Below are 25,269 nucleotides of genomic sequence, written 5' to 3' on the forward strand. Positions count from 1 at the left end.
CAAGCATGCAGAGAATATGCAAACTCCACACTGAGATTTTCCAACAGCGGTTCAAACCCAGATCTTACTGTGGGACAAATATGTCAACCACAAAATCCATTGTGTTGTCTGTGAGCAATTTATTCAGCCTATCATTTTCTATACCCCTGATCCAGTTCAGTCTATCTTAGCTGACTTTGGATGAAAGGCACACTAAAACCTTGATTAGTCTCCAGTCAATCATAGGAAGCATCTTAAGGCCGTTAGCCTTTCACATTCACATAGTCGCTGAGTGGGAAGTGAACCTGCACTGCGTGTGCAAATTAAAGCCACACTGGCCAAATTAACATCATGGGTTGATTTGTATTTTGTACTAATTGATTAGTTCAGATGGGAAAGGCACCTAAAACCTAAAAGTCGCACCTTTGTATTGGCAATACGTTTGATTGACTTAGGATACTAATCACGGAAATGTGTCGGTTTGCCGGTTTCCTCAAATCCATACTGTATAGGAACAATTTGTGGGGGATTTGGACAAAAATAACTCCTGGCATGCACACAGACGTTGTCCATGAAAAGGATATTTATACAGGAAGGAAACAAGGATATGCAAGCTGGTGTGTGTAGTCATATTAAACACAGGGCCAACTTATTCCTGGCGAATGTTTACCTTCAAGAATATTACAAAATAAGATTGATAAAAATAAAGACAAAGGCAGGCATGTATAGGTCACAATTACACTGCATGGACTATCTACCTCCCATCCTTCCCTCCCTCCCTCCCTCCGTCCCTCCCTCCCTCCCTCCCTACCTACCTACCTACCTACCTACCTACCTACCTACCTACCTACCTCCCTACCTCCCTACCTACCGACATCCCTCCCTCCCTCCCTCCCTCCCTCCCTCCCTCCCTCCCTCCCTCCCTCCCTACCTACCTACCTACCTACCTACCTACCTACCTACCTACCTCCCTACCTACCTCCCTACCTACCTACCTACCTACCTACCTACCTACCTACCTACCTCCCTACCTACCTACCTACCTACCTACCTACCTACCTACCTACCTAATACCTACGTATCTACTCATTTATAGTAAGTAATGTTGTGATGTTGAATTGCAAAAGGAAATAGAGGTACTTCAGATTGTTTGAAGAGAAGGCTTTTATGTGAGTGCGCTTATAGTCATCAAGCAAGACACCACAAGCACAAAATGCAGTGGAAATTGACAGGGGGTTACCAAACAGAACATTGAACTAGCTCACAGCCCAAACAATACAACAACAACACCAGACCCGAGATAAAGGCAATTCACACATAACAATTCCTCTGGGGAATAAATAACTAACATTAACGATAAACGCCTACTGTAATTCTTAAAGCAAACGTACAAAATGCCTCTATAATCAATTCTCTCAGAAAGGACAATGTTTTAAATATATATATACACACAATGGCTTTGATTGCGCTTGATTGACAATAGGAGAAAATTAGTGTTTGCATAACTGAAACTATCAGGCTCTCCTCACTTGTCACAATCACTAACCACTGTTCATATATTGTCTATGTGATGTATTTTAATTTGCGTTTATTGGTGGTGCTCCTATGGATGAGGCAATCAGGAACTGTAAATATTTTTTTTATCTAGTACTTGTTGAGAAATGATATCCTTCACTTATTGTCAGACAGGAGACTGATAATCTCATAATGAATGCAAACTGTAATCTCATACACCAACTAGCCACAACATTATAAGCACTTGCGCAATCTAATATCAGATGGAAACATTCAAAACAGAATGAAATATTCTTCAAGGAAGAAAAAAATGTGTCATTGAGGTGTGGACAGGATAATCAGACTTCCAATGACATCTCGGGGAGTGACAATATATATGCTCCGTGACATGATAACTTAATCCACAGATAAAGATAACATCAGCGCTCATTCTCATCCCTGGCATGACACAGCATCCCATTTCCAATTTCGGCTTCCCATGCATTTCCGAATTTTACTCTTATCAGTGAAGTCAATTGTAGTAAGTAAAACGGAAAATCTTCTCTTACCCAAAAATTGAAAAAGGAAAAAAAGCTCATTTTCTTTGCATATGCACATGTGTCTCCTACAGGCTTGTTGTGACCTGGATTTTCCAGTGGGACAAAACTGTGTTCAAAATTAGCACTTAGTATTCACATTGCAGAATGCAAACATCATATTTAATGACTGAATGATTCAAAGTAGATGCAACACTTTACAGCTCATTTTAAATTCAAATGAACCTTCTAGTACATTGCGTTGAGGGTGCCAATGCCTGTATTTGGCCTCCACAAAATACAGGAAATCATTTTTAAATTTTTGAAAACGTGTTGTCATAAATCAATCTTGAGTTCATATAGTTTATTTAAACAGAAATAACAATGTGTAAACTGAATTCAGAAAAAGATCCAAGGGAAATAAAATGTCATGTTATATGTATATGAAAGAAATATTAATGATGGTGTGAAGAAATAAAGTTTCATTCATTCATTCATTCAAAACAAAACTATTAAAGAAAACAGCAAAAAATACTTGCCCTGTCATGTCCATTTTTATATGCTCCTTTTAATTTTTTATAATACGTCACAAACAAACCCGTCTGAGAATTATCAGTGGGGTCCCTGGACTCCTTCAAGGGGAGGAAAATGCCTTTTTTTATTTACTCACACTGCTGCTTGACCAGATCCCCAGCCAGTGAGTAAAATGCATTTTTTGATTTCCTCACTCAGCAGCTTAACCAGATCATCAGCCAGTACTTCAAGGAGTCTAGTTAGTGTGGAATCTGAGAAAGAGATTTATTTAATTTTAGCTGGCTCCTCGTGCTTATTTAAGATCTACACCACTCTAAATACTGTTGCTTTTTCTTGTGTAACAGATGTGATAAGAGTCCTGCTTGCTGCTTCAGAGTGTTCATTTTTATTACCAAGGAATTTTGAGTAAACAACTCTTCAAACCTCGGATTCGTCTGATAATCCTGATTCAAATCACCATATTGTCTCCTGGCATAATCAACTGAAAGAGAGAAAAAAAAAGATTGCAAACTTTCAATACATCTTTTATTTGCCAATATTCACAGTCCAATTTTTTTTTTAGCAGCCACTTGGAAAATGTCCATGTAATCTATGCAGCTACAGCTGGCAGAGTTTCAGTGAAAGTTCAAAATTGCACTGGCAGCAGTGAACTCTCCGTATTGTCAAGTCACAGACTAGACATGCTGACCCGACCAAAACACAAAGTGAAGTAATTTCTCTATTCACAATGAATAACTTCATGATTGCGCATTGTCAGGTGTAGTGTAACTTACGATCAAACTACCACCACTTTGTCAACATTGTCTGGGCCACAAATACGTGATTAAGATTTTCTATTAACCCAGTCTTTTGCAAATAGTGTGGCTACAGTGTAGTTGCACATTCATTCCAGTAGGTGGCAGGTGCGCTCTCATTGACAAGAAGTATTAGCTTTATTGTGTTATTGTGCGGGTTTTTTTGCACCAAACATGCACACAAGGAGGTGTGTGCAGAGGAGGAGATATGAAGTGCAGTGAACAAAGCCTCGAGAGACACAAAGGCAAAAAAATAAATACGGGCTGGTAGCACCGATGTTCCTTTTCAGTGCCCTTGAAATGTAAATGAAGAAGAACAGAAAGCATTTTGAAACCATTACAGAAACATTTGTAAATCCAGACTCCATCGACTAAAGTAAGAGCTTTACATGATTAAACCCGTCATGAATTAAGTGAAGAGCTACACCTAAACATTCTTTTTTCTATTATCTTGATTTTTAAATAGCTGCAGCAAATTTTATTTGTCAGACACATTTCACACGTCCAAAGCCTTAACACTGTAGTAAGGAGATGGTGTCTTATGCGAGGATAAAAATGTGGTTATTTAAAAAAGATGCCTACTCAAGCAACTGCTGATAGTTTAATGCTGGAAGTATCCTTAAGCGATTTTGAAACAAGGGCACTGTAAACGATCTTTTTTTTTTACGAATCTGCTCTCAAAATAAAAACTTAATTACTTTCTGCGGAATCGCTTGTTATAGACGCCTTTATCTCTTTTCCAAGTTAAAATGTTATTGTCCTTGAGGGTCTTTCCTCACCCCAAAACATCTCGAGAGTGGTGAAGAGTGTCAGAAAAAATGTAAGATTGCTGGTTTGATTGGCTGTCGACCACTTTGGAAACATCCATGAGCAAGATACTGAATCATCAGTTGCTGCTTATGATGTGTCATCAGTGTGCTATTAAGATGATTAATTTGGCTGTGAGTGTTGATTAGTTGCAGTTGGGTTCAGAGAATAACAATAAAATAATGTGAGTATCTTTCAAAGATGTAAAGCGACTGTAGAAATAGCTTGAAATTTGTTTGGGTGTATTAAAGAGGATGCAATAAACTGTCAGATTCTACATATTGACAAGCCACATTAGTGGTTGTTTCATATCTGTTTATTTTATTTCAAGATTAAATTGTATAGAACTACCGTATTTTCCGGACTATAAGGCGCACCGGACTATAAGGCGCACCTTCAATGAATGGCCCATTTTAAAACTTTGTCCTTATATAAGGCGCATCGGACTATAAGGCGCACCATTAATGCATCATGTCAGATTTTTAATCTAAATCAAATCATTCTCCATTTTATCTTTTTTATTCCAACTTCAGACGCAACAAATTACTTTATAATAACAAAATAATGATCCATAGTCTTTTTGATTCATGATTCATAGTCTTCAGCGGGCCACTTATGATTGATTTCATGACACAATGCTTCGGGCCAGTTTAAATTTAGGAATTTGGTCCATATATAAGGCGCACCGGACTATAAGGTGCATGCACTGTCGGCTTTTGAGAAAATTTTAGCTTTTTAGGTGCGCCTTATAGTCCGGAAAATACGGTAATCTTTGTGTATTTACATTTATTTGCTTGGCTCGCAGTATGTCTATTGACATTTCTTTTCATGGATACGATGGGACCCCAAACGAAATGTGTGTTTCGTGCCACTAAAAAAAACACTTCTCTAAAAAACATTTGCCAGGGAAGGAGTTTCCCTTGTTCTTGTCCTGGGAAATCTAAATGCAAAATGATTCTTTTCAACAAAGGTAACCAACCTAGCACATTAAGGGACATTGAGGCAGGATAGCAAACGGGCAGATGCATTTCCACCTTAATGGACCTTTTAATAGCAGTTTTTCTCTAATGTTGGCTTGTGTTCAGGGTTGTCTTTTGTAGCTGTGCAGTCAGACCAGGTCAACCTTTAGAGAAGATGCTGTAACCCTATTTGTCTTGTCTCTGCGGCTGACATTCATGCATATGTATTATATAGCTCTGCCTCTCTTGTCTCTCCAGGCTGCATTGTCCAGAATGAAAACACAATTAATGTCTGGGGAATTGGCTTCTTCGTGGAGCATGGAAGCATCACTGGGACTCACTGAATGGAAAATTATGAATGTGTTTTATGCACGGTGCAAGTTCTGTGAGATCAAGATGAGATTTAGAGTGTGCACATGATTTACATACAGTGTAATCATAGGAGCCTATCAAGTATTTTTTTCACCCCTGACAATCTCCTTACAGGTTGTTTGTGTCTCTTTCGTGTATTGATGTTAAGGGCAAATTGAGGTGGTGGGGAGAGAAAACAAAGAAGTTGTTTTGTTCTGCTCCAAATGCTAATGCACTCTGCATAACTGGAGTTCCATAAATAAAAGGCAAAAGGACATGCTGCACAAGGTGGAAGCAAATCCAGTAAGACCTAGATGAAATGGACCAACAACCAATTGAAAAAAATAATAATAATTGCACAAAAATTAAAGTAAATACAACAAAGGAGACAGTTTGGAGGAACAAGGGTATGTGGGTACATTCTGTCTAATGAATTCCCAACAGATCAACAGTTAAAACAATATTTGTTTACATCCAATATCGCTGCTGGAAAGGACCATTTGGCTATCCCAAGTCGATCGAAGTCTCGTACAAAGTGAAAATATGTATGATTTGTAATGAAAGCTATCCAAGGGTATTGAGAAATTCTTTTTGCCTTAGATTGATTTTCACTCTTGTATCAGGTCATGTGATAATCTTCTGATGGCAAATATGAAGATTAGATTGATGCGTAAATTGTGCTTGACTGCTCTCCAAAGACAGATCACATTGATTGACAGGAACTAGGCCAATACGTGCATATATTGAAGAATAGAACAGTAACAAATTGATAGAATTTATTGAAACCGTGATGTGTGTTTAAGCAAAATGGTAGCTTGATGTTGGTAGACTTAAAACCTTTAGTGGTTTCTTTCATCATAGTGATTCAACCAACAGAAACTAAAAGCAAATTGCAGTGAAATAAGGCATCAGTTTCAATATACATGTGGATGATTAGGGTTTTGATTTCTTTTTTTGTAGTTGATCCATTTCTGTAATATGCCTAAGTATGGCAAGCAAATTAAATTAAAAGTATGACTTAATGGTTTAGTGGCTTTAGCCGATGCATTTGTTTATTGGATTGCCCTTAAGACCAACCCAGGTACCGCCTCAAGTAAACATTCTGCAATCGTTGTGCAACTTTAATCCAAATACTATCTTCAAAGTCCTCTGCAGGAGCTCCGCCTCGCTCCTTAGAGGTCAGTTCATTAACATGATGGTTTCTTTCACATACAAAATCAAATAGAAATAGAAAAACCAATAGAAAACTTTGAAGATTTGAGAAAGCAGACATTTAATGCAGAATATTCCTGGTCCTTTACGTTAATTGCAGGATAATAGTATTAAAGGGCCAATGGCATCGAAGTTGTTCTTTTTCGTTAACAGTCACACTTTCTGTCATTTTTGCTAAAAAGAAAAAAGTCAAACTGGCATGTATGGTCAATATTACTTTTGGTGCAATCGCTATATCACAATGATCAATATTGTTCAATTTTTAAATCCATGGAGGTAGCGAGAGGACATTTATAAACATTTAACATTTCTCTTCCTTTGCTGGTCCAAGAAAGGGAAAAAGCTTGTATCGTATAAAACTTTCCTACGTGTACTTGTCTTTTGAAAAAAAAAAAAAATATATATTGTACAGCCCATAGAGATAAAATGTTGACAAATTGGACTTGTCTGGCGTCAGTGTTACTTATGTACTTGCATCTGAAGAATGCACATAGCTGTCAAAGAAATGGTGCGCTACAATCAGTCAGTTGTGGGTCTAGAAGAAACAAGACTGACAGAGTCAAGGGAGGTCAGCTTGACTAGTGGCTGGTCCATTATCTATTATCTACACAACCCCTAATGACAAAGTTAAGGAATTTTCAGATGACATTTTTTTTAAATTCTTTCACAGAGAAAAGGCACAATTGCAAGAGAAGACAGATTTTCACAAAATAACACCCCCACCCAGCCCACAAAAATGTTTCACTTCCCAGCAAAAACTACATTTTTAACTCCCAACATGACACATGTGTTTTTGTATGGATGTGATAAATGGAAAAACAATAAAACAACAAACAAGGTACAACCACCTGCTGCAGAAAGATATTAAACATCTGGTGGAATGTCAAAATGGGCAATGTAGACCTGCAGAAAAGAATAAATGGGGATCCTGTAAAAATTCCAAATAGGAACTGGAGCCAACATGGTCAAGCTCTCAGTAAACCCACAACAAACACAACCCGACAAGGAAACAAGGTCGCCAAAGGAACAGCTGGAGGAGTGTGGAGGCAGAAGGCAAGGCAGCTTTATTTATATAGTACATTCCATATACAAGGCAACTCGATGTCCAAAAGTGGGCTTACCTGGGTGATTCTCAAACAAAAAGCCACAAACAGAGTAAAATGGAAAACATTCATCAATACTCCTCCACGTTGAGAGGAGCCAGATGAGGTGGCTCGGGCAGGATGCCTCCTGGACGCCTCCCTGGGGAGGTGTTCCGGGCATGTCCCACCGGTAGGAGACCCCGGGGACGACCCAGGACGCGCGGGAGAGACTATGTCTCTCCGCTGGCCTGGGAACGCCTTGGGATCCCCCGGGCTGAGCTAGATGAAGTGGCTGGGGAGAGGGAAGTCTGGGAGTCCCTCCTGAAGCTGCTGCCCCCGCGACCCGACCCCGGATAAGCGGAAGAAGATGGATAGATGGATGGATGGATGGATGGATGGATGGATGGATGGATGGATGGATGGATGGATGGATGGATGGATGGATGGATGGATGGATGGATGGATGGACATTGTCCGAAAGGTTAGACACGTTTCCTAAATTTAGAAGTTTTATTTTGACTTTTAAGTTGTTTTTTAATTTGGAAAAAAAAAAAAATCTGCCATGTAGTGAAGTCGAGATAAACGCGAAGTAGCGAGGGATCACTGTAAATTGAATGGCACTCTTTAATGTAAATGTGGAGAGAGAGAAACGTTTTTTTTTCCATTATGTTCTACTTTTTGTTGAGCCATATACCATCTACAGAGGGATTGGGATACAAAAAACAAAACAAAAAAAACAGCCATTTGGCCAATGTTATCTATTGATCACTATCCTTAACTCCATACCACAGAAAGGGACAAACTGACTGTTTTATCTGTTTCGTTTTGGTGATAACTTGCACCCCAGTCCAGTGACTTTGACAGTGTGAAAGTAAAGAAAGGGGCCGTAAAATGTTGCTGTAAAACGGGAGGCTTTGTGTCCTCCTCAGAAGTGAACATGAAGAATGGCTGAACAAATTTATAAAGAAAATAAATTGGCTGTCCCACGTTGTCTCTACTGTGGGGGTCATTGTTTGCTGGCAGAAAAGTTTGCTGGCTTCGTTCCTAATTGGACAAACTTATGTCCCTTTGAATGTTTTGCTTCCACGACCATTATCACGTTCCACTGTTCTCTGACAGGTTTTACAGGTTTAGAAGAAAGACCAGGTGGCTTTGGGTGGTATAGCTGCAATCTGTGCATTTAATCTGGAATGTTTTTTTCAACCTGAAAATCTTCTACTAAACACTGAATACGTTTTGCAAGTCTATCAAACGTGTGATTAGGAACGATCATCGTGTCGTAGTGTCACGATGTCCGCATCTGGCCATCATTTGGTATTTTAGGAGGTTCACTCTGGAAATGTATTGTGCATCAACTACAAATGCATACAGCGTGCCATCTATTGGCCAATATTGGAAAAGGTTGCAAAGAAAGGACACATTTCTGAGGCAATACTGTATTTTAACACTTGGTGGCAATGCACTTCACATATTTATTGGTGGGTGTCGTCCATTAGGGTCATCATATATCTGGATCTAATAATAACTCAGAAAGCAGGTGGTTCTCTTTGAAATCTGGCCGCCGTGATAGAGCAACATATCCGGCTCTTGAGCAATAATATCTAGGACGTTTTATTATGTATAAACAATTTTTTTTTATGTAGCATCACTCGTTGTATGACTTGCCCCTGCACAATTTAGTATTTAACATCCCACCTTTACAAATACAACAATGCTCAGTTTTTGCCAGTACTGAGATAGAGTTATACAATTAAAATATGAATGAAATACATTTGTGTGCATTAGTGCATCACTGAAAATTACAATCACATTTTATCGCATTTTCTATAATACCTGCTGGAGCCAATCCAAGGTGACCTTTGGTGAGCAGTGTGCTAAAATCTGGACATATACTGACATATATGGAAAATGTCAACTCTTTTTTTAGGTGTTAAACACTGGCTGACGCAATTATTCACAAACCCAACCCTTGAAGACATGTCATGTCAAGTCGACTGAAGTTTTACTTTAGTCAGAGTTTGAGTTTCACAACACCAAATGAAAAACAAGTCTTGGCAGTTCACTGCTTGAGTGTGCTGATGTGGGGAAGAATGCACTTGAATAAGTTGGGTCGAGAGAAAACAAATGTGTTTTGAGTGCAGATTTATTACCTCCAACCAAAAGAAAATTGGCTGTCTGGCATGTCACGGCCACCCTCTAAATATTTGTTATGAATAGAGGAGTTTTTGCACATCATTTACTGAAGCTTTCAATGGTCTTAATTGAAAAATTGTTATGCTATGAATTAGATGAACTGGTTGCTCACCATGAACATTTAATTAAATGTTCATCATCATTGCACACTTAAAAAGGTCCTTATAAATATATTGCTTTATAATGAGAGGAGTCTTGATTTAAATAACTTCAATAAAATTTTATCTCTCAGTCATCCAAGCAGTTTTCTTAGAAAATGACGTATGTTTTCAAAGATGTTTTCAAAGATTCCATCCATATATCTTTTTAAGATTTAATCATTTAAAAAAAAAGAACACAGCAAACAATAAAAACGGAGACATTGTTAAGAAATTGATTAAAATACTCATTGTGGATTTTGCAGTTCAGTTCCTTGTTACAGATCAGCAAGTTGTGCAAAAAACACTAAAACAGTTAACGTTCAAAAGTTTAGGTCAAAGGTCAAACTAAAATGTAGGTTAACTTGTTAAGGTTATGCTGTACAGCATTTCAGGTTCATCCTGAAATTTGGTACAAAAGCCGATTATCTCTAACATTAGTAGTTCACATTACTACTAGAAACAACAAGTGTGTGTATTATTTTAGACACTACAGTTCAGAGGTTTGGGCTCACCTGAACCATTTCATGTTCTTTGAAAACAATTAGATTATACAAACTACAGTTTCAACGTTTATTGCTCATTTAGAAATGTTCTTCCATGCTCCCAAAATGTCCATTTTGAAAGAGTACCACAATTAAAAACATTGTCCTAAAGGGTTAGGCACATGTTTGCTCAATTTAGAAATCTTATTTTGACTTTTAGATGTTTTTTTTAAACTTAGAAAAATTCCGCGATGTAGTGAAGCCGCGATAAACGAAACGCGAAGTAGCGAGGGATCACTGTATATACTGCACGACTAATAAGTGTTAGGATTCAGAACGGCCTCAATATTTTTATGGTAGGGTATGGACACTGCACACTGCTGTGTTTATCCATTTATCTGTCCTTCGTAGTTTCGCATATAAATCGTGCAAGTGTTTGTTTTGATGTGGATAATTTTACACATTCCCAAGGCAAGGAGGTGCTGCCCCCTTCCGCCCGCCTGTGCTGGCATGCCCCGCCCCGCCCCGGCCACTGGCAGTCAAGGCTCGGGTGTTCGGGAGTCTGGAGGAGCTGGGCAGGCAGCGAGCACTTCACAACCTCCCGCGTACGTCCGACACTTTACTCCCTCGCCAGTGGAGGTGATGATGGCGGCGGCTGTCGAGAGAGGAGGCTCCCGGGCCGTTTTCCTGAGCCCGAACAGCAGTACCGGTTGCATACCGGCGCCGTCGACGCTCCCTACCGGAGCCCTCGCCGGGGCTGTTGTGCTGGGTTCGGGCTCCGGCGGCATGCCTGTCCCCATGAACCTCTTTGCAACCTGGGAGATAGACCGATCATCCCCAAACTGCGTCCCGAGGTAACCTTGACGTTATTGGCTAGGCGTAAATATTTTGCATTTTGTTTGATGGGCTGTGACGATCCCACTGTTGGACAAACAACGCCCTCGATACTAACGTGAAGCGTTGCAAACGAGCTGCCATGCATTTCACGTTTACTGGTGGGTTGGCTAACTGTGAAGCTAACCAGCGAGCTGGCTAATGCTAAAGCTTCAAGCAATCATTACTGGTGTTAAGTTTGACAGTCGGTGTAACAATCGCGTATCATCATCATAGTAACGGTGTTTGCTTCCGATCGCCAGAATCGTAGTAGCAGTAGCCTTCGTGTTTGTCATAATCATAATGACAGTTTATTTTTATTTATTTTTTTCACTTGTTTGCTTTGTGATCTCCAATTGTTATGGTAATAACTATCAAAGTTGTGCTAACTAGTTTCTCTAACTGCTGCTGTTGCAGCAAATCGTCAACTTGATAAAAGGCTGCAAATCTGTAATGATGACCAACATTTTCAATGAATTCAAAATCAATGTTTGGATTGATTGACGACAACAATCCAGCTACTCGATGACACTGGTGCCGTTAGTCCCACTACAGCTGCAATTTCTTATCATTTTGTAAGAGATCGGATCTGTTTTTGTCTTGTTTTTCCTAGTTTACCCTGCGTGCGCTCTTGTCTTAACTCGTCAAGTGCAACCAAAGCACATTTTTTGTGTTTACACGGCCTCTGGCACTAGAAGTGACACACACTTATGTCATGATGCCAGTCTCACTATGCGATTTATTTTCAACTAGACTTGTGTGTGTGTATTAGTATGCATCGTCGGTGAGCAGGCACACTGCTGCCACCTGACCAGAAGCCTCTCTCGGGAGCTGAGGGTACATTAATCAGCTTTGACCTAGATCTGTTCTACTCACTGGGGGGAAAGTGGGTTTGCAAGAGGGAGGGCTTCCTCCACTCTGGATGTGCGTGCGTGCATGCGTGTGTTTACTTGCTGCATGCATCAGTCTGCATGCATGTGTGAATGGAGTCACAACATGTGAACAACATGAATTATTGACTGCGGAGCTGACGAGGTTTACATGAGCATTATTCAGGATCCTCGTCAAACAAGGTGACATTAAGAATATATATCTTGTTTTGTTCCCCTCATCTTTTGTTTCTGCATCACATTAGCCGTATTTCAGTTATGGAAGAGGTAATTGTGTGTATTAGGTGAGTAACATTTGCAAGAAAACCATTGGGCAGTTGTTTACCTGAGGTTCTGCACAAATTTGGTGTATACTAGCCTTAATGGGTGTGGTAGAATGTACTTTTGAATTGTTATCCAGATCCTTTTTCCAACATTTAATGAAATAAATTAATCAAATCTACCTAAAAATGATATGTTATTTTTTCTTATTATTTGTCAATTATTATTCCTTATTTTTGTCTGAGCGTTACATTTGCTTGATGAGTTTAAAAAAATAAGTGCACAAAAAATGAATTTATCAATTTAAAAAAACATTTAATGGCAGTACACAACAAAAGAAAACTACTTGAAGCTTGACAGTCTTATAATGTAGCGGGAACAATAAGAACTGCCGCAAGACTCTCAAGTCTTTTCATGCTAGTCATTAGTAATTATGATTTTGGCTACGTTTTTGTTTTTTAGTCACAACTGCTTAGTAAAAATGATTTGTGTGTAATTGTATCATTGTACTGAGCAGCTAGCCTCTTTCCGATGTAAGGCTATTATTATTATTTTTATTATTATTACGTATTTGAACATATTTGGACGACCGACTCTTCAATGACCATATACAGACTGATTTGGATTGCAAATTCAGTGCCCAATGGAAAAATATCCAGCATTGAAGATGACCAATGGCATGTTATTCATAAACAGAATCAGAGCGTAGACTTTTATTACTTGCTCTAACAATTGCAGTAAATGTTTAACAATAACTTCTGATGTTTCATTCATCCTCCAACACAACTGATTCAAATTATTATCAGGCTCCAGTTGAGCTTGCTGATGAGCTGATCCAAATTATGCTGGACACCAGTCCTCCGGGATACTTGCGCGTGTTCTGTTTTTGCACGTTTTAACATTTTTGTTGACCTTTTTGCGTGACAGTTTAATTCCCAGGCTTTAATTAATTCTGATGCGACTGTTGCTTTCGGGTGTAAAAGCTTTTTCCAATATGCCTTGTGACAATGCAACACAAAGCTCTGTGGTCAAGGTAGGGCGGGGAGCATACTGAGTCTTCCCAGCATGTTCACTATTTTGTGCTCAACAAATAGCTGACCGTAAAGCTGACTGTTTGGTGTTGCTGAGCAACCAAGGATGGATAAAGGGGAAATTAATGAGATTACTTTCTGGAATGTTTTTTTTTTTTTTTCTTGTATGCTCTCTGCCTTAAAAGAATTGCAGGATTAATTCTACAGAAATTAGGATCATCAGTGTATAAAATAAGAGAAGTATTTCATGGCGATACGGCTAGTTTTATCAAACGTTTAAAGCAGCACTGATTGTCGATTTTACACATTTTTATCCAGTCTTGAGTCCATGTTCAAATGCTCGATTCTTCAACAGTTTGTCAACATCTACAATTAACGCTCGTTTGGAAATGCAATGCACTCAGTATTTTCACGAACACTAAAGTCCCACAAAACGTCAGACTTTAAACTGTCATCATAAATTCTAAATGTTGAACCAGCCAGAAAAATGGGGTTCTGGACAAGAAGAGTGTGAGAAGAGGAATACAAACTGGAAATAATATGAATGGCAATGTTAGAATATTTATTTTTGGTGGCAGAATTTTATGCACTAAGACAATCTGTAGACTTTCTGCGTGTCTATTTACACCCTGAGTCAGTGCAAATCTCATTTGCTTTTTGACTCAATAGACTTACTAGGATCTAAAGGATCATAATCCTAGTGAAGAAAGATAAATCAGTGCGAAAAATATGTAACCCTCACAACTAAATGCAAATTTATTGTTTGGTTGAGGTATTTTTTGGGTAAGCCTGCAGACCACAACATAATCCTTTCTATGTTCCTCTGACTTTATCTTTAGGGGCCAGCACATTCTTTGTTCTGGGTCCCAAGATAACCTTTCTGTCATCTGCTCAAAAGAGCCTTATCTTTGTCGTAAATAAGTGTAGTTGCCACATCATTTCTTCTGCCGCAATTCCTGTATAATCTATTAAAAGGTTGTCCATTGATGCGAACAAGCTTGACAGGCACGGTGTGTCAGACAAAGACATCAGTGCTCCTATTCCAAATATAATTATCGTTATTATTGTTATTAGTCTAAAAAGTATTGAATGAATAGTTTATCTCGTATTTGTGATGGAATTGAATCCCATTGAAAAAGATGCAATGTAGAGAGTCCTTTACATGGACTGAAGCCTATTTTGTTCGTTCTCGCCTCGCAATCCTCCTGAGCTTGGTCCATTGTCTCTTTTAATGTTGCTATAGTAATTTAATTTCATTGCAGCAAAAGAAGAGATCATCGTCAAATGGCGCTTACAGACAGTGACGGTGTGCGCTAACGAAATCATAAACACCCCCGTCAGCCATCTCCAGTGGCCTCTTAGAGTGCTGATACAGACACAAATGGCAGGATACCAATAATGTGGGCCGCATCACTATAGGCCACTTTGGTGGGTGAGGGATTCATTTTGATGCCCCCAAAATAGATACAAATACAGCGGTATTCTGAATTTTGCCACCTGATGTTGAAATCAACTGGACTTGTTGCTTCACCACGGTGTTCACATGGTCTTTCCGGCTGGACCAGTCAGCACCCCGACTCTCCCCTTTTTCACACTCATTCCCACAACCGAAAATGTGTCAAAATCCACTTGGTTTCCTTCCTCTGCCTTCCTAGAGTAGGAGGAATTTCCTTGGGGAGCGTTTCACATTCCTGGCAACTTGAGAATTGCTGGGTCGGTTGAGTTGGGTTAAGCCTCCCCCCCACCAGCTACCCCCTTTAGCGTTCCATTGTTGACCAGCAACCTGCACCCCGGGGGGTGGGGCAGGATTGAAGCTGTGGATTGCTTACTTATTTAAAAGCATGGCAGATGAGGATCTTTCCCAGGGCTTGAGAACAGGCAGGATTCTTCTCTTGAATTCATCATGAAGGGAAAAGTCCCGAAAATACAGGCCGCCCCACCCCTGTCGGAATGGGAGAAAGTTGAGATCTTCTGGAATGGATAATGGGTTCTTTGCCTATTAGTTTTATATTGCAACAGTCAACAACCCTGACCCATGGTGAATCTGGTCTGTCTTTAAACTGTTGTACTCTGCCTCGTTCTTGCTCTACTTATTTCCCACCTCTCCCATACAGGCATTTCCTGAGTTGGATGTGCCAGCAACAACACATGGACTATTCTTTCCGAAAAAACTCTGATATGGATGAATGAATGCACCTGACAGACCAGTTGAAAACAAGCTGTGTCATTGTGCCATTAGCCATGTTTTGCAGAATCGGTTGTATAAATAGCTTGTTGGACATGGGCAGTAGAGCTGGAACGATGTTTGACAAACACCCAAACTTTTGAAATTGTGGAAGTTATAAGAACAATGCGCTATGAGTCTATTGAAAATACACAACCGTCAATCAGCTTCTCACAAAACGATGGCGACGCTCTCGTCGGGTGAATCAGTGTTAATGGGTAAACAATGCTGTAAAATACCAAATTAGTAACCCCAAAACAATTGTTGAAAACAAAAAAAAAAGTGTTGCCCAACCCTGCTTGATAGAGTGAGGGATGTTGGATAGACTGACTGAGACACAGACACTTTGTGACTGTGTCTAATAATTCAGCCTTAAGTAAACTCCATAACCCATAATATTTTGCGTTATATCACAGACCTGCAGTCTGGCTTCACTTGTGATTTGGGTTGTAAACATGCTTTGCCTGCTCATGTCCTTCGTTCATGGCATGGTCACTACAAACATAAGGCTGCTGACTTCATCAGTTGCTGTTCAAGGTTGAACAAAAGAGTTGTTTATCTCTGCAAAATAGAAACAAAGGATGACAGACAGACACATACTGAATTCCTGGTAATACTTTTCAGATCACCGAACACAGTATGGCTTGTTAAAACTGTCATTAGACATCAGAGCAAAGAGTTGACAAAACATCCACTTAACCTTTGCAGGGTATTGTCCTGTGACTGTGTGTAATTTTTTAAGTGACTTTTCTAATCAGAATATGTGAAGAATGAACAGGTACTTAAAGCTATTTTGACGCTTTATTTTGCCCTCACAGTACAGGGAAATAAATCATGATTTATTTTCTATGCCACATTGTTATGCTCTGAATAGGAAAAACCTCATTTAGGAAAAAGCATGAAAACAGGTCAGCATCTGTTCAAGGGTATACTAGTGGTCAATAGTTATTTTTCCCAAATGGGTTTTAGAGAAGGTAAAAGCTTAAATTGCCAAATGCAAATGAAAGTCCAATGAACAAACACCATTTAGAATTACATCAAATGTGCTGATAATCCTGTCAAAGTCTGATTTTACCACACCTTTGAGAGCCTAGTCTAGATTTATTACACAACATCCTCTTCTCTTGCATTCTTAAAAACCACTTAGCTCTTCCCCAATCTAAATCTTATTTTTCTTCTTCTTTTTTTAAACCTATACCATTAATAATAAGATTCCACCAAGAAGGTTGCACTGACATTTTTATTCTCTATTTCTTGATCCAAGATTTCAAGAAAGACTCAGCTATTTTTAGACCTGTTTTAGACAGGCGAGGGTTGCTTTTACATTGTGGAAGCGTCCAAATTAAAGTGTCAACACCACACTCACTGCCCCTTTTGACATCACCAGGTCTAATGGACATCTGTGTACTGATGTAGTGTAGTAAGAGTGCCCGCACGAGTAAATGGACACCAAATTCAGGGTAAATTGGCACATGCAAAACTCAAAAAATGGCTTTAGCCAACTGCTGCACCATAGTGTTTTTCTAAAAATCATCAACAAATTGTTTTTTTTAACCTTTTCTGTGTTCTCCTCCTTTCTTGGGACAGATACAAGAAGTGCTAATTCATGGAAAAGTCGGGATGGGAAACAAAAACAAAACCTGGGTCCTCGTGATTCAGTCCCATGGAATTGTCTGTTTGTTGAGGCCGCTCTGGTGTTTTACCTCTACAAGACCAGAGAGATGTTTTAGACTTTTTTTAGGAGCTGTGCGGTTTCAAGCCATGTTTCTCAAGTAAATGAAAGGTTCTGTGCTAGTTTTGTCTGAGTTCAGTTGTCATGGTAATCTTCTGATACCTTTTTGTTCATTACGTTATCCAAAACGCCCCAAAATCACGTTCCTCCTGTTTTTTTTCCCGGTTCTTCAACAAAGTCTTCTCGTTGTTCTTCCTCTTGTCAAATAGTCTTCTATTTGAGAGGCTACTTTGAACTCCGGCAACATGCCAGTGTAGTATCGAGAAGTCTATTGGGTGTTTTGCCCTTACCGAGTTTTACGTGAATGTAGGCCTTTTGCTGTGGTCAGGTTGTTTTTCCACATTGTCATCACAATTCTTGACAAAGTGTTAATCGACCAATTGTAGCTATTGTTTTTTCCGTCCTGACTTAAGGTGCAAATCTGTAACCTTCAAACCTCCCCCAGTTCTGACCCTGCTGCCTTAAGTTTGTTTATAATTTCACAGCACCAGAAAACGACGTCCTCTCTTTCTGTTGTGTCTGCACTCTTTCCCCTTTTACACTGCAGGCTTGAGATGGTTTTATTTTATTTTTGGTATTAAAGACCAAACAGACTACGGCCATCTGTGACACAGAACGAGATATTGGGGGCTCAAATGCCAATTGCGTGCAAACCTAAATACATGCTAAGCTCTTTGAGTGCATACTACTGTTTGATCTTGTTATAACACATTTAGTTTGAATTATACTTTATCCCAAATGCTGCATGCTTTGAATTGCTTTTCTTAAATTCATCATGATTGTCATGAATTGCAAAATGTCACTCGACTGTTTCGAATAGATTTGCTTGTTTTCATGCGAATGAATTCTGCGTTGGACTGGAAATGGTAAGAAATTAGAACCAAATGTTAATCTGTAATCTAGAGAGGTGTTATTTGAGGAAATGTCATTCTCACAGTGGTTAGACTTCCTCTGTTTTTCTTGTAAAAGAATGAAATATTCAGAAGTGGATTTCAGAGCAGCATATTCTTTATTCTGGGCTAAATTATGCAAGCAGGTGTATGAAATTATTATGAAAGAACAAAGTACTCTGGCTTTCTACCACTTGTTTTATTAAAAGAATAAAGGCCGCATGCATTTCCCACAAAGTGGAGGAGCAATAGTACACTGAAAGATTTTTTTTTCTAGCTTTATAACCTCCAGTGCATACCAAACAGTCTTTTTCATTCATCCCTCTTTTAAATCACTCTCTCAGCCTCCATCCTCCAATCCCCCTGCTTTGTGCCTCTCACAATTGCCGTGCAGTGATGCGAAGGCATGGAACTGCAAAACATCAAGCAGAGTGCTGACCAGGAAAAATAAATACAAAAATGTGTTTTTGTTTAGGCAGCCAAGTCATTTGGTTCAGTTCAGGGGTTTCGTTTCGAGACTAGCAGTAGTCTCTTTGTCATCTCGTCACCTAAACAGGACTTCTATCATCATGTTACTTGAGATTGCTGTTATCACTTAAGAGGTCCAGAAATAGTGTTGCATTAGTAGCCACTAGCCTCAGGGGCTCTACTGGACATCTTGGAAGGGTGTTTTGTGAGAGAGCCTTATGCATTGTTGCATAAGTAATGATATAAAGTAACTGCTCTGTAATCAAATCTTTTCTAAGAGGCTATTCAATCAAAACATTGCCAAATTGACTCAGAACTCAGAAACAATCACAATCATATGTCCAATATTGTCATTTTAATTTGATCTTTTTTTTCCCCCAATTCATATGGTTTTAATATGTGCACTTAAGGTGCCAGTTATTTTTCTCTTTTTATACTTTGTACTGGACAGCACACTCAGCGATTAGTTTCTCCATATTATTTTTGTTTTTTTAGCTCGCTCAGACAAGTTTGGCAGTTGTACAGTTTGGGAAGTGCTCTTTTCATTTATAGCCTAACTGAGCACAAAGTAAGGTCCTGAAGGCATGGTTGGAGGACATTGGTGTTGGAGGACTTGAGCTTTGACCTCTTCTCCATCAAACACATTCAAGGTTACCTAATAAGAGAGATTGTAATGATCTGCGAACAAAAAAACAACAACTATTTTTTAAAGGAGAGAAGGCTGTCTCAGACCTTAACATCTTTCCTTCCTGTAAGTTGCTGTGGCCTTTTGTCCATGAAGATTTTTTAGATCCACACTATGTTGTCTGTCAACATTCCAAAACCCCGATCTCAAAGCAAGCAAACAACTGAAAAGTGATATTTGGTGCAAGAAAAAGATCGTTAAAGGCCCAGTGTGGATTGAATAAAGGTCGCAAAAACTCATAAACGGACTAACATGAATTGTTTACGCAATAGAAAATGTCTGTGCACCCCAATTCAATCCATCTGGTTTATTCTTCTGTCATTGCTTCACCAACAGTGTGTGACATGTCAGTGTAGCAATCTCCTGAATTCAATTTCTGATGGGATCATTTTGGGCGACATAAAATACTAGGAAGCAATTTGAATACTTACTGAAGCCATCAGACTTTGTGTAATTGCTGTAATGAAATTAATATACAGACTATTTTTGCTACATATTTGTGCTGTCCAATGGCTATCACAGAGCTCTTATCAAAAACAAACATTTGACCATGGCTGTTGAAAGGAATTGCCAGATAAGATTGGCCATCTCCTACGTACACAGAGACTGCAGTAGTAGCTTTCATTTCCTTTTCCAGCTATTAATGTCTGATCAAATAATGTGTGAAACCAAAGTAGCTAAAAATAATTTAGCCATTATTTTACAAAGTAATTGTTTAACCCACAAAAATTACTGGTGGTTATAAATAGAGATGCACCAAACATGGAGCGAACGAGTCAGCTGTGTGGAGGTACTTTAAACTGAACACGCCAACTAGCTCGACTGCAGTTTGTAATGTCTGCAAAGCTAATGTTGCCAGGGGTGGTGGTAGTACTGCCAGTTATAGTACTACCAATTTAATTAAGCATCTCCAGAAACATCACGCAACGGAGCACCAGGAGTTCCAGCAGTTGAGCAGATCAAAGGGAGCGGGAGGTGGACCTACACAGGAGTTAACGTTAGCCGATGCACTGCAAAGACGGGAGAAATTCCCAGGCAATAGCGCAAAAGCGATGAGAATTACTGAGAAAGTGCTGGAACTCATTGTTTTGGATTGACAACCGATGAGTGTTGTTGAAAACGAGGGCTTCCGCCGTTTACTTGAGCACCTGGAGCCACGGTACAATTTGCCATCGCGCAAGTATTTTTCTGAGACCGCACTGTCAGAAATGTATGAGAAAGTGTGCGAACACTTGTCACAAGAATTAAGAGATGTAGATGCCATGAGCTTCACAACTATGTAGAGACATGTTTACATTGCTTGATTATTGTATTTGACCAAGTCACTTGTTTATTCTCATGTCCCGATGCTATATTTTATTTTTAATTCCACTCTGCACTTTCAGTATTAAGAAATAATTTTGAATGGTTTTTTTTTGTGTTCGACAAAGCAGAGCTTGTTTTCAGGGAGCACTTCTCATTGCTGCTTAAATGAGCATTTAGAGCAAAGAACTGTAGTCATGCCTGATGCCATTGCCTTTAGTCTTTTCTGTTCCGCATGTAGAGGTATGTAGCTTGTTAAGTCAACCATAATATCAGATCGGTATCGGGTATCGACCGATACGCAAAGCCACGGTATCGGTATCGAAACTGAAAAAGTCGAATCGGTGCATCTCTAGTTATAAACACAATGGATTAGAGGCAGTCATTTACAATAAACCATTTAGTATCAATGTTTTGGAAATGATCTAAACAGCTGTTTTATATTCTAGTGTGGCTCCATTCTACAATCCCAAAAGGTCAACAGTTGGTTTAGATACAATGACAGTCATTGGGTCAGTCTAATGGGCTTAGATACTGTTGCCATGTAGGGTAAAGCTATTAGCTTCAATGGTGCTAAGTCACCTATTTGGCACTATCACTGAACATTTTACCCCAGCTTTTGGTTGTGTAACTATATGGTATATAAGTAAAATGTTATTGCTGGTTGGAACTGTAAATGGGTCCCAACCATGACAGTTTTTATTCCACCCATTGTTGATGCATATTTGCTTGGCTGTGGACTGGAAGAACATTTCCAAACCTAAATAGTAAACAATTTTATGTGCTAATGCTTGACTCCTATTTGCAAGTACTGTAACTAACGTCCCTTAAAGTTTGTCAAACAACCAAAGTCCTTTTAAAAATAATCGACAATAAAATCCATAATTGTTTTCTTGGTGCTGTATGATGACATACATGATGACTGCAGTCAGTGTAACACTAAAATCCATGCATGGACTCATCAAGATCCTTTTACGACAGTGATGAGTTGATCCAATAAGGCAGGGGTGTCAAACTCATTTTTGTCATGGGGCGCATTGTACTCGTAGTTTCCTTCTGAGGGCCATTATGACTGTCAATGCCTTATATTATATACATTATAAGATAGGCAACAAACTGATTAATAACTAGCTGAAATCAGAAACTAGTAAAAGTGTTCAAATATTTTAAAAAGATGTATGGTAATAGAAATTACTAGCAATATCTGTGGTTTTTAAAAGTGAAGACAATTTGCATTCTTAGTATCGACACATGTAGTTGATCCACAATTTGTCTTTGCGGGCCACACAAAATGACGTGACGGGCCGGATCTGGCCCCCGGGCCTTGAGTTTGATATCATGCAAAAAAGCCTGAACCCGGTGCGAACAGCAAAACTAAAACAGGGGTCCCTCCACGGGCTCTTATCAACTGGCAAACAGAGAAAGTAAATCTCTTATCTTTAGTTCCCACCTTATGTTTACCGTACATAATGTGAAACCGCATTTAGGTGTCACCACAAGTTCTGTACAATAACATGACTTTAATCTGTAATAATGGGGAAGTGCTGCATATTTTATGGGATTTTAACAAGACTACATGTTAAGCCTCCAGACCTTTTTAATTGAAATTCCCAAGATCCATATATTTTATTGCTTTTCCATGCAGAATCTAATAATGCCAGATGTGACATGGATCGTGTTTTGGTAAAACAGACGAGCAAGTAATAGTGGTAAAGATGTTTGTGTAGCATTAGAGAAAATGTAAGCACTGGCTTAGTCGAGTAAAACTACTGCTCGCTACATACATGTTAGTCTCACAAAAATGTCCTCATCGCAAATGTGTAATATTTAACAGAAATGAATAGTACAATTTTTATTTGTTTTGTTAATGCGGTTGGAAATAACAAATGCCACGTTTCCTTTGCATTATGCGGTATGGCTCAGCTCAGTTCAGTACTTTTTGTCATATGGGTCTCAAAATACAAAGCCCTCTGATATTTCAACACCATTTGATGTTGCTGTTTTAGTGTTTTGTTTACATGACTGCAGTCATATATGTATTTTTTTTGGTCTGTTTAAGAAAAAACACCCACAAAAAATATTTTTATTTTATTATTGACGTTTGTTGAGCTACCATTGTTTCCCACTGTAGGATTATCTTTGCGAGCATTGAATGATCATATAAAAGACACTCATGTCATTTTGACGCAATATGATTTTGAGCAGCACCTGGTCTGTCACTGTTTGGGTAGCAGAGCAAACTGGCACTAAATCTGATCACAGGAACTCGCTGAAACCAGACCCGGCCAGATGGCTTTGACTTTACACTTTCAACACAACCCAGTGGTGAGACAAGAGTGCAGATAACACCTCTGATTAAAAAAAAAAGAATAAAAGCAGTAGTTCCTGATGTGTCCCATTCACTGCCTGCAGCCTTTTGAATTACATGTGAATCACAGTCAGAGAAAGAGTAACCGAGTGAGATGTTGTTGAACCATCAGACGTGTTTTCTGCCTTCCCCTCCCCCCCCACTGACATAGAGCTGTGTTGCCGGTGACTCATCCTCACCATAAGGCGAGTCGCATTCTCCAAGATATAACGTTTGATTACTCCAGACCCAAACAGATTTGCATTTGGTACTCACAAACTGTGTCTTTAGTTTCTGATGTTCACACATTGGCTTATATCTCATTTGTGACAGCGAGATGATTGCAATATATGTTTTGTGCTCATCAAGCATTACCAAACCTAGAAAAATCACTGAAGTAGAGAGAGAGAGAACTACACTTGCTTGTTGAAAGGCCATTTTCCCCCTATTCCTGTGGTTGTAAATGCAACTTCGAGATAAAAGTGAAGTAACAGGAGGGGCAGTCACGCGTTGACTTTCACACTTACACGTAGTTCCTCCATACACCACCCGAGACTGTCATTTCATTTTCTCTGTGCCTTCCCGAATCACACTTGCCTAGCAGGGAGTTTGGTTGACTTGGAAAGCGGCTCTCTGGGTGTTGTTTGCTTTGTCTGTCTTACTCACCTTTGACTGATCATAATTTCATGCAACAGGAGTGATGGTAAAAGTAGGTCACGAGGAAGTTCAGCAAACCTGACTTGGAAGTTGCTCCCTTGCTCTAAAAGGCAAGAATTTGAATGTGGTTTAACCCTACTGGTATTCATTTGTTCTGTCACTAAAAACCCCCCGTCACAAATTCCAGATGTCATGATGAATGCTGTCTAGCGTCTTTAGAAATACTCTTATGATCCCGCTACTACAGTGAGTAAATCTTTGTGCTTTTTGTGGCCATCTGATCAGTCCCTAATATAGCATCACTTTGACGCGACGAAATGAAAGACTTGCTCTCTGATGGCATAAATGTTTTTCCGCGGCCCTCACTTGGATGTGCTCCATTTTTAGTTATACCTGCAGGTCTAAAAATGTCCAGATTTCCTTTCGTATTTTTTTTTCTAACCTTTCTTTCTCTCTTTCTCTTGCAGGCTCTGTAGCCTCACTCTGAAAAAACTAGTTGTGCTCAAAGAACTGGACAAAGAACTGAACTCGCTGTCTATTGCCGTCAAAATCCAGGTGAGTCGTTGTAATCTTTTGAGCCTTGCTTTTCAATTCTTTGCTTGTGCTGCACCGCGTTTAACATAATCGCAAGCCTAGTTGACGATAAGACATGCAGCTAATCCTGCCAATTGATAAAAAGCCTTCTTAGCGCAGGCGGCTCTGGTATGTCACATCCACTCACGTGCTTTAAATAGCAGACGAGCATTACTACTAGTCTAGCAGGCAGATGCATTAGCACCTTAAGACGGATTTAGAATGTTGTAGTCATGACTTATGGGGGTGCGGGCCAAGCAGGTGTTGACTCATGATGAGTCAACGTCAAAAGAAAATAATCGATTGTACTCATTCAACACCATGTAGTATGCTTTGTGTTTTACTGTGTTAAATGTCACGACTAAATGTCATTGCTTAGTTAGAACAACGAGGTTTTACATGAGTGAAAGAAATGACTAGAGGGTTTGACGTCTGTGGCTAATTTCTTTTGAGCGGTTACTTTGATTGCACAGGCCAGAAAACCATCCTTCAGTCTCAAAATATCGGTATGCTGAACCCAATCCAATCTCTGCATCAAAACAAGCATAGTGATAATAAAATCTTAATGTGTTGGAATTCTCTCATGACATCTGAGAAGTGTCTGTTCTACTTATCACAGGCCTTTTAACCCCACCTTATCACAGGCCTTTTAACCCCACCGAGCAAAACATTCTTTGGCTTTTTCGGCAGTCTCAGTAGAGATTGTAGCCTTGATCAACAGAAAGATAATTAAATTTACTTGAGATTCTTTAATGAAGCGCAATTGTTTGTTC

General features: G+C 39.3%; 1 protein-coding gene across 3 annotated transcripts in view; it reads left to right on the forward strand.

Annotated features, from left to right (window-relative positions):
• The first annotated feature begins 11,039 nt into the window (after positions 1 to 11,039).
• Positions 11,040 to 25,269, forward strand: part of zmp:0000000755 (phosphofurin acidic cluster sorting protein 2) — a 33,711-nt gene continuing 19,481 nt past the window's right edge. For 2 of the 3 annotated variants that reach the window (XM_061285603.1, XM_061285604.1), the window contains exons 1-2: positions 11,040 to 11,417; positions 24,391 to 24,478. In XM_061285603.1, coding sequence (XP_061141587.1) covers positions 11,074 to 11,417; positions 24,391 to 24,478 — 432 coding nt within the window. In that variant the 5' untranslated portion in view covers positions 11,040 to 11,073. Of the gene's footprint in view, positions 11,418 to 12,393; positions 12,510 to 24,390; positions 24,479 to 25,269 lie in introns of those variants that run through there. The other variant, XM_061285605.1, reaches the window with a different exon arrangement.

The sequence above is a fragment of the Syngnathus typhle genome, linkage group LG8 (assembly GCF_033458585.1).
Source record: "Syngnathus typhle isolate RoL2023-S1 ecotype Sweden linkage group LG8, RoL_Styp_1.0, whole genome shotgun sequence".
NCBI classification, from domain to species: domain Eukaryota; kingdom Metazoa; phylum Chordata; class Actinopteri; order Syngnathiformes; family Syngnathidae; genus Syngnathus; species Syngnathus typhle.